The 10619-nt window shown below is 52.4% G+C and overlaps 1 protein-coding gene across 1 annotated transcript; it reads left to right on the top strand.

Annotated features, from left to right (window-relative positions):
- Window positions 1-2985: 2985 nt before the first annotated feature.
- LOC128267737 (leucine-rich repeat neuronal protein 3-like) lies at window positions 2986-10018 on the top strand. The gene is made up of 4 exons (XM_053004637.1): window positions 2986-3017; window positions 5179-5956; window positions 6793-6953; window positions 9037-10018. Exons 1-4 carry the CDS (start codon window positions 2986-2988, stop codon window positions 10016-10018), a joined length of 1953 nt encoding a protein of 650 aa, XP_052860597.1.
- The last annotated feature ends 601 nt before the right edge of the window (window positions 10019-10619 follow it).

Genomic DNA, 10619 nt, shown 5'->3' with positions numbered 1-10619 from the left:
GTGTCACATCGTGCCATTAGCTTTTTTCCCCCGTTCGCCCATCCTGCTCGTGTGTGCGTTTTTATTCCCCGAGTTTGTTCTTCAAGTGATAACCTCTCCCCGCCCGCTCTGAGGCTTCGTCCTGCGGGTCACAACGGGGAGCATTGTCAAGAGCGCGCTGTAACGCGCTGGGTCCCCTGGGTGACCTGCTCGTGGTATGCCATTCCGTTAATGAAGCAACCAAAGAGATGAAGATATACGCCCGGGTCGCCGGGTGTGTGTCCGGGCAGCGAGTTCTGCCACAATGACACTCACCTGCGTGGCAGCAGCTTGCAGGGGTGCAGCGCGTGCATCGAACCTCTTCAGCAGCAACACGGCTCAAGTGGCACCACCGAAAACCTTCCCCATGAACCCTTCCATCGGCCGGTAACTGCTATCCTCAGCTCACGGCACGTCACGAACGCTGTAGCTACGTGAGCATAGGTGAATTCCTCCCAAAGGACACACCCCGTCCTTGTTCTTGTTTTAATGAGCGAAATGGCAACCGGCAGCATTCATTAACACGCGCGACGCCGACGCCGAGCGCAACATTAACTAAATTTCAACCCAAAAGCCTGTTTTTGGCTCCAGCCGGGGCGCAGAAGGGATGTGACCGAATGCGTCGTTTCCGGCCCCGAAAGGAAGCCCCCCGTTCCTGAAGCGAGTGACAGATCAGGTACAATGCGGTGCTCGTTCAATTAATGAAAGAGATGTTAAGATTAATATTTACCTTATTTTTGGCTCTGAAAACGAACCAAGAACGAACGAACGAACTAACCAGTTTTGGTGAGAATTGGTGAAAGTACGTATCATCCTTAGTGGCTTAATAAGTAGATGCGCAAAAGTAAAAAAGTTCACTTTGAATCACTTTTTCTTACGTGTAATTATGCATGCACTGTTCCATGTTATGTTCAACTTCATCACCAAGCTATCTGAACTTTTTGGGCAAATTGAATGATTTTTTATAATATTCTTAGCTTGCGGTAAACGGGATTGTCGCTCGTTCTTTCTCTCCTTTTGATAATAAGTCGAAGTTCCATATTACCCAGTTAAGACAAGACTCTTTACGTCTCCTTATTCTGCTAAGGACAGCCTTATAGAGTCTCATAAAGCAAAGGTTCCAATCGATGGAGCGACACAACTGCCACTTGACTACTTAACCCAATGATCTATTTTGAGGTAAAAGCAAACCTTTAATTTGGACGTTTTAACCTTGCCACTTTGCTTTCTATACACGTCTAATTTTAATTCACAATAGCTAAGACAAAGTTATTCTCTAATATTCGTTCAAATTCTATCAAAACCCTTCCGAATGTTGACGAACAAGAAAAGTGCTCAAATTGGCCTTTAGATTACAGAATGAGATGAATAAATTATCTAATGCAAATGCAAAATCATAGAAAATAGTTTCACGGCTTATTGACCCACTGGATGAATGGTGAAAACGCGAAGAAAAGCTTTTCATTCCAATTCGTCCATGAAATTGACAGAGAGTGAGCCGCACTCCAGAGTGTGTCTTTCCCAAAATTAAGAAACTCCAACGAAAAAAGGGGAAGGATAATTTTCCCCACACAAACAAATGCACGGTCGTAACGAATAAACATATAAAGCTCAACATAAAACATTTACAAACAACCTATGGGTACCCGCGAACTGATGGCCGTCGGGTTTACAGTCGTTTTTTTAATAAACCTAAGAGCGTCGGAGAGAATTTGCAAAGAAGAACCCGCCCCCCGCGGGCGAATGAGCTTTACAGTTCATTCACACCACCATCCGATGGACCACCACCACCCATCGGTCTTACCGTTTTACCCCATTCACCGGCTCGGCGCGGCCAGCCACAATCATCTCCGTGGACCGAAACACAACACGGCAGAACACCCCTCCAGACCCTCCGGTCCCCGGTGTGATGGCGCTGCATAATGTATTGCTACGTCTCATTATCCTTCCGCCAGACAAACAGCGCACCCCACCCGGTGAGGGATGCACTCTTCTCCGTGTTGTAACTGTGTCTCTCCCTCGGGGCGATGTCCCAGGGAAAAAAACGAAAAGTCAGGCAGGTTCCAAAGCTTCCAGACGCAGGGCTCTCGCAGGACACGACACGGCGCACCGTCCCCCGGTGGTGGAAATTCAAATAAACAATGATTCATGAATAATCTACACCCCGAAGCCTTACGGGGCCGCAAGAAGCTGCTCAGCTTCCGGTGTGGCGGTTCCGCAGTGGCAACGGCAAATCTGCACACCTGCACACGGCTTGTGTGTGTTTGTACGGTTGATTATTTGTGTGCCGGATTGCCGTCCGCCTCTGTGTATGTGTCGGGCTCCCCGAAGGACATGTTTGCAGTTTTTATGTTGCAACCTCTTCGTGTCGGACTCCATCGGACGGGGCGCGCTGCGGTTTGCTAGAAGACAGTCATTTTTTCCCATCACAAACCACGGCACGTATCCCACGGGGGATCCTTACCTGGAGAGCGGTGTAGGTATGCGCCAGATGTTACTGCAGCCTGCAAGGAATGCACCTCAGGAGTCACAAAACGTGACCAGACGCGGGAGGCAGTAGCATGGAAGCATTTTCGTCACTTACCTAACCAGGGATGCCAGGGATGATCCTGCAGGGCCGGTTGGGCAAAGGAATGGCTCTCCCTGTCTCGCTGCAGAGTGTTGAGAAGTCAAACAAACGACCGAAAGTACTGGCACGGCACTCGTCCGGACCGTAAATATTGCACCGGATCACGTACGGAGCGGAGCGTGGTCCAGGTCTGTCTCTGCCTCGGTGAGTGGCTTTTTTCGACTTGTGCTACTTTACGACCGGTCGGTCGGTCGGTCGGTTGGAGTAGAAAATTATTAAAAATTTACCGTAACATTATTTACGTGACGTGGTGCTCGTTGTCGGGTCTTTCCGGGGAAATCCTGGATCAGTCCCGGAGGCCAAATGCATGTCGGTCGCCCCCGCCGGGCATGGCTTTAATGGTCCGAGTACGATCGGGAAGCTTGAAATGGCTTCATCACTTCATCGTTCCAGGTGTGGCCAGGTTCTGACGATGCATTAAGCGGACCACACTTCCGCCCAATCGCCTTGTTAGGTATTTGAGTGATTTTTATTGGAAAAGTTCTCGAATCGCTCTCGACGGACGACCTGAGGCATTGACACACGGTCTGTGCCCGACTTATGACTTGTGGAAACGATACAAGAGCTTTGTTGACAATGCCTTCGAAAGGATGCCTTCAACGTGGTTATCTTTCGAAACTGACAGTCCCGTAGTCAAAAGCCGTCTGCACGATTCCAGATGGATCTGACGAAATCGTTCCTAAGGTCCATTCTTCTGGTATCAAAATTATGATAAAAGATGGCGTCCAGACTCCGGGGCCATCATTGACACCAGCCGCTGAGTTTTAATTAAAACCACAGCAACCCGAGGCTACGTCCACAACTCATTTGGCCACTGCCACTCTGACATTTCATCGTGCGCGGCATCTTGAGCAACGCATTTGGAGATTCCAATCTGTCCAAATGTTAGCCTCCGAAGCGTCAGGGCCCGGACGTGGCTTCGGTAAACAATGCGGTAACGGCACCCGGCCATTGGACACATTGTTTCCGTGGCCTCCGTCACAGGCTTCAGCGCCAGAGTTTCCTCCGCGGCAGCTACTGTCGTTACACCATTCCTTAATCATCCTCCACGGAACGGTTTAATCCGATTACAAGCCCTCTCTCTCGCTCTCCCGGTGGCTCTCGGGCGACAAGCGAAACATTGTAAAACGTTGTGGGGACACCGTCGGACAGGCGGTCCAACAAGAGAAAGAAAACACGAAACAATCTCGGAAGAAACGCTCCCCGGTAGACGTGACGGCCCAGATGTCAAATCGGCCTGTCAGTCAAAGTCAGGGTCTGCTTTTGGGGCGTTCCGGGCCCACGGCTTCTGAAGGCCCCCAGAACCGGGTGTCAAGTCGACACACACTTGGGGAAAGTGTCTGCCATCCACGCCGAGCCGTGGGAGTGATAAAATTAATTAGTTGAATTTAAATATCTAATCAACGGAATGGATAGGGGCACAAGTCGAGCTGCACGCTGCGTGATCGTTCTATTTCTGGTCCCCCCTTGGCTGATGTACTTTGGCCTTCGAGATGCAGCACACACTCCCAGGCACTCCTGGACCGCCCAACCTACACTAATCGACACGACATGGCCACGGCCAATGTGTGTTTTACTAGGTCTATGCGATGCAAAACGGACTTTTTAAAAAATGGCTGTACCTGTCGATTGGGACTTCCCAGTTTAGCGGTTCATTCATCATTACCTTGTTTTGACATCAGGTAAATGAATCCAGGTCGCAAAAAAAATTTCATCAGTTTGCAAACGGCCGTTGAAAGGGTTAGACCATGGCGAGTTTTGTGCCAGAAAAAAGCATTTTACGGGGATCATTACTTTTTTGTTATCTGTTAAAAAAAACGGCTGCAGAAGCGCACCGAATGCAACTTGAAGCTTACGGTGTACACGCCTTTTGCAGATCACAGTGTTTTGAGTGGTATAAAAAATTTAAAAATGACGATTTGGACCTTTCCAGAAAAGTTCAGCCAAGAACTCCAAAAAAGTTCGGGGACGTCCAACTTCAAGAACTGTTAAACGAAAACGACACGCAATCCCAACATGAACTCGCGAATCAACTTCATGTCCATCAATCCAGCGTATCCAGACGTTTGAAGGTCATGGAGAAAAAATTATTAACTTTTTTTGTGTGTTGAACAACAATCCGTTAAAAAAAGTCCGTTTTGCATCGCATAGACCTAGTAATCTTTCGCATCCACCCAGCAACTGAGACTTACGCCATTGCCCTTCTCTGTTTCTTCCACAGTGACGCACCGTCCCGTACGTCGGTGCAATGGATCGACCACCACAACTGTATCGAATAGAGGGGTACGTGTCAAATTCTGACGATGACATCCAGCCATCCCACGGACTGCCACGGACCCACCGTCCGTAGCTCGGCTCAAATCGGAGCACAACGATCCGCGTCACGTCACCAGTCGGCCCCGTTGCGGTGGATTTAATTAATAGCTTCGTGTGTCGGCTTCCGCCTTCGAAACGGCCTGGCCTGAGCCCGCGCCCGAACTTAACCTCGAAACGTCCGGATCCCGCCGCACGATGGTCACGCCGTGGGCTAGCTGTCGGATCATCATCTACTCGACGACGCTGGTGCTGCTGGTGTTCCTGCTGCCGCAAGTCTACAGCTTCTGCCCGTCGATCTGCACGTGCGAAGGCGACCCCAACATGCGCACCTGGTGCATCGGCGCCGGCCTAGATGTCGTGCCGATTCAGCTCAACCCGGAAGTGCGTTACATCAACCTCACCGCGAACCGGATCACCAACGTGCACTTCACGCTTACCTTCTACAACAAGCTGGAGGTTCTGGATCTGTCCCTCAACCGCATCGAAGCACTCGGATCACGCAACTTCGACACCCAGGAGCACCTCCGGGCGCTGAACCTGAGCGGCAATGCGATCGCCACCATCCCCAAGGACGCACTGAGGGGTCTCAAGCGACTACAGACCTTCCGGTTGGGCAACAATCGCATCGAAACGGTCCACCCAGCCGCGTTTCACGATCTGCGCAACCTGATCGAACTGGATCTGACGGGGAACGCACTGACAAGTCTGGAACCGGGGACGCTCCGCCACCTGTACTCGCTCGAGGTGCTCTCGTTCCAGAACAACCAACTGCTGGAGGTTCCGTACGAACGGAACCTGGAGCATCTCGGCCGGTTGCAGCTACTGGATCTGTCGGTCAACCTGCTCGAGTACATCGGGAACGATAGCTTCGTAGGCCTGCGGGAACTCCGTACTCTCCGACTCGGTGGCAACATACTGACCGAGCTGGACGTCGGTGCGTTCCACGGACTGACCGGCCTAAAGGCGCTCGATGTCGTTGACAATAATTTTACAGTAAGTATCGAAGTGGCGATGATCTACCATAAGCCGTTGCGAAACACGGCGTAGTCTCGAACCGTGACTTGATGGGGCCGTTGCCGTTGCACATTGTAGTTAATCCTTCACTCGCAGGCTATTAAATTCTGCCGTTCCAATAACCACTCCACCAACAAGAAGCCCTCTACCAAAGAGCTCATCGATTTCTGGATTCTCCGACTCCCGACGCCGAGCCCATCATAAACCGTTGTGCAAATCCCGTCCCATACACGACCCCACACCCTGCTAATCCACCGTTTCCCTTCTGGAACACACACGCAAAGCGTCCGGTCTGGTGGGCCTACGGTCCGCACGCCATAAAATATGCAAACTCATACAATTTACATAAATCATTCTCGAATAATTACTCCGCAACTCCGCTCGGTGGGCCATCGTCCCATGTCCGGGAGACCTCTGGGGGGGGTCCGGGTTTGCAGTCCGTGGTCCATGATTTTCAGCGTTCAGAGGACGTCCGCGCGGAAACAATACAACAACGCCGAAGTCATTGGCGTCAGACTGCGCTGCGTCGATTTGTGGTCATCATGCCGAGCAACCGAGCGGTCTCCGTATGCCGTCTGCCGACGGCGATCCGGTCCGACCAAACGCAACGTGGCCGCGGGTTGAATGTTTAATTAATTAATAATTTATAGAATGAGTGATTTCGTTTCGGCTTCGGCACAGCGCGGCCCCGCGGAGAGGTCCCTGTGGTGATGACGTTTCCTCTCATTCATTCACGTTCCACATAAAGTTGTGATCTTCCCGCCTGACCCCCTGACCCATCTCTCTCTCTGTCTCTCTTTGTCTCTCTCTTGCAGGTCGTGCCAACACTGCAATTATCAAAATTGTGTAATTTAACATATTTATCGCTGAGCGGCAACTACTTCACGGCCCTGCCGCCGGTGGCGTTTCTGAACCTCGTGCAGCTACAGCAGCTCCATCTCGACCGACTCGACCGGCTCGAGCGGATCGACGTGCGGTAGGTATTGCGGCGGGGGAGAGGGCGCATTCTCGTCGCCGAGGGCGCAGGACGCAAATGAAGATGTAACGCTTGTACTGGTTGAATTTTAATTACACCCTCCACGATAGGACCCTGCGACCGGTGCGGTGTTTGTAGTTCCCCGTCCGGTTCCTATCCCTGGGAACGATGCTGGGCGATGAGATAGAGGACCACGCAACATCCGTTGCCACAAGTTGCTACATGCCCCCGAAAAGGACCCGGTTTTTGGGAGGTACATTTTCGGTACCTCCACCTCAGAGTCTGACCTCGAAGATACCACCCGCCAGCCCGGCCGCTACCGAAAAACGCAATTACTCCAACGCCGGCGACACAAAGGACACTTTCATTAAATTACAGCTCCCTCCAGAGACGGGACGGAAAGAACGGAAAGACAAAGCGCCAACAACAAGCGACACAAACCCCGAAAGCCGCCGACGGACACACACGGCCGGTGAAGATTTTAATCTGCCGTGTCACGTCGCGTGACATTGATGGGTGAACTGGCCGGTGCCGGCGGCAGCGGCGTGAAATGGCACCCGGACTAAACGAGCATCGGAAATGAGCCATCCTCCGAGCGCGATCCGAGCCGGGGTTTCTGGCCTGATAAGCCTTCGAGGGGTAGTACTGGCCATGCCGTCACCTCGCTCGCTATCTGTGCTGTGACCAGTTCATTGTTGTGCCCCGTTGTGATAAGCGTGAGTCAGCCTCTCCACGTACACGCCTAGCGCCCTATTCATCATCCGGTTCTTTCCTATCGCTTGTTCTAAAAATTAGTACTAAAAATTTGTTCCAACGCTTAGGAGACTACTCAGCAAACTGTTAGCCACTGTGCCGAGTGTCATTAAAATTATGTCCCCAACTGTAAAGCGTCGTCCTTGCACTCCTAATCCTCGTTTAGCGAGCGCCTCACGAGCGCCGAATACATTGTTCCGGCTCAGATGCGTTACATTGAAGCATGAAGCCGTTTTCGGCAGGGGTTCGCTCCGCATTAATACCGACGTGACTACAGCACAAAAAATGGCAACCCTCTGACACTGGCGCTAGCGCGCCAGCCCGCCAGACGGTTCCGTATTAATGCATCACGGCTTAACGTTGACACGTCCGGATGAATGGTAGACGCCAGCCCTTCAGTGCCGGAAGTACACATGCAGCTGTGGCCAGTGACAAGTGAACATCGGTGACATCAGCGAAATGTTGCTTCTACCGGCTCCTGCGCTTATCAGGCGTCAAATTTGTTGTCCTGTCTGCTGGGCGGTGGCGTCAAATCTGTTTGAAAAATAGCTCATAGTCAGCTGCAGGGACACGAGCTCAGCGGCTTTAAGAATCTATAGGTTGATGCATCAAGTGTTACTTAATTCTTGACTTTTGAAATGTCAAACTCTATTCTGGAAACATAGAAACATTTAGTAAAAAATTTCTAAAGTACTGAGTATTCAACTCAAACTGTACGAAATATGAAAAGCTCGTTTAATTTAAGCTCATAAACGTCGTGCAAGAGAAGCCAATGCACACACAACGAGATACTGTTTCGTGCGGATTTTGGTTTGGCGGCATTTTCGCCCAATTTTCAGAATATAAACACTAGAAGGGATCCCCCTTTACTTATCTGATAGTAGCGGAAGTGGCACGCAAAGATTAGAACAATAGACCAAGTAATTGAAATGAGACGGACCTCGAGACAGATTGAAAGATATCGCTACAAAAGTTCTGTAACTTTTTGACAGTTAGTGGCACCATTCCCAAGGCAAGTCACAATGGCCCAGCAAATGATTGTTTGACGATGCGCGAACCCTCATCATCAGGCTTGCGACTACGCCAGAACCGCAGTCAATCGATCAGGAACTGTCCACCGGGGGGGCCAGTGTCAAACAAAGGAGGTCACAAACATTTGGAGACCCTTTCAAAGGCAGACATGGAGCTTAGACTTTTCGCTGCCCGAACAATCATACATCTTCATTTGTGTCCGTGCCCCGCATATAAATCAGCCCTTCCCGGCCCGGCCGGACCGGGGACGAAACACCCAAAGGACAACGCGGACTCATCCTTCCAATCTCTCCTACAGGGCGTTCGTGGACAACGCGAACCTGCGGATTCTCACGCTGGACGATAATCCATCATTCGCGAGCTTACCGTTGCGGCTGTTCCACGGCAATCCGGCCCTGACGGAGGTCTCGGTGCGCCGCAACGCGCTGGTCCGCCTGGACGCGGTCCACTTCCCGCTCGATCGGTTAGAGCGGCTCGAGCTGGCCGGCAATCCGCTCGTCTGCAACTGCTCGCTCCTGTGGCTGTGGCGGCTGACGACCGGCTACGGGTTGCAGGATGAGGCCGACTTCCGGTTAATCGTGCCGGCGGCGGCAGCGGCCACCGCCGCCCTCATCACCTCGTCCTCCACGACCCAGGACGAGCCACCGGTCCGCCGGCTCCAGGAGAACCACCATCAGCAGCACCACCACCACCGGCAGGCGGCGCTGCACATCGATCGGGACGAGATCGGGTGCGATTGGTACGAGGACGGCCGCCGGACCCGCCATCTGCTACGGACACTCAGCGAGTCCGACATGCACTGCCCCACCCATCTGCTCACCGTCGTCAGCGCGGTGCTCAGCGTGCTGCTCGTCCTCGCCACCGGAGGCAGCGTCCTGTACGTCCTGCGGCAATCCAAGCGCCGCAAGCGTCTCCTGATGGCGGACGAGGACGATATGCGACGGACGAAGGCACCCGCGGGACTGGGTGCGGCTGACCGCGCCGTTCCACACCCGCAGAAGGTGGACAAGCTGGAGCTGGAGCGCTACCTCGCCCAGCAGCAGTCACTCGTCCACGAGTACCGCGCTCTGCGGGCCCCCTGGGAACTCGGCGGCGGTGCCCTGCCCGTCAAGGAGGACCTCAGCAAGTACGGGAGCGTCACGAACCGAATGGCCCCAGCGACCGGTCCGCAGACCACGACGGACCACTACGAAAGTCTCGACTTCTACCAACAGCAGCAGCCTCAACAGCAACAGCAACAGAAGCGGACCCTCTCCCGTCCACACATCGTCTTCGTATGACTCTAGACCGGCCGACGTCACCGAGGTTACTGCACTGGGCGCCGAAGGACTACGAGCAGCGTCACGCCACTGCTAGAGTTCGAAAGTGCCGTCTGAGGAGCGCTCCCAGACCCCCGGAAGGTAAGTCCTGCGGTGACAAGTTCCTTCCCGTTCCCGGGGGAGGGAACCCGCTAATTGCCATCACGCACACGCACCCAGACCCAGGTTAATGAGTTTTAAACGGGGTGGAGCAGTAATCACAATTATCAAAGTATAATTACATTCGTCGGGCGCCTTTTTCTAGCCACTGACGTTTGCAGTTGATGACTTGGTGACTTGACTTGGGCGCCCTTTGATGCCACGTCAAACTTAAGCTGGGCTCTTCTCTTAAATCTGGAACTCTTGCAGACTTTGGTCAATGTCTCCTTCATAATCTTCAATAAAAAAGAACGGGTCGATCTCGGCCCATTTCCAATCCAACGTCAGAACACAATCAATTACAATAAACCAGGTGACAGGTTGAGCTCCAAAATCGATGGCCTCTTCGTGTGAATATTTAATGCAAAAGAGCCTCACGCGTTCTTCCAGAGCGTGGTTCGCGTGTGACTCTGGTAATGGCCTT

The sequence above is a fragment of the Anopheles cruzii genome, chromosome 2 (assembly GCF_943734635.1).
Source record: "Anopheles cruzii chromosome 2, idAnoCruzAS_RS32_06, whole genome shotgun sequence".
NCBI classification, from domain to species: domain Eukaryota; kingdom Metazoa; phylum Arthropoda; class Insecta; order Diptera; family Culicidae; genus Anopheles; species Anopheles cruzii.
The sequence above is the reverse complement of the archived record's forward strand: the minus strand, read 5'-3'. Positions and strand labels throughout refer to the sequence as shown.

Bases quoted from the DNA above. Each gene is read 5' to 3' on its own strand.
- LOC128267737 (XM_053004637.1), top strand. From the start codon at position 2,986: ATGGTCCGAGTACGATCGGGAAGCTTGAAATG. The intron at 3,018-5,178 runs GCTTCATCACTT...GCCGTGGGCTAG, and splicing joins CGATCGGGAAGCTTGAAATG to CTGTCGGATCATCATCTACT. The intron at 5,957-6,792 runs GTAAGTATCGAA...TCTCTCTTGCAG, and splicing joins TCGTTGACAATAATTTTACA to GTCGTGCCAACACTGCAATT.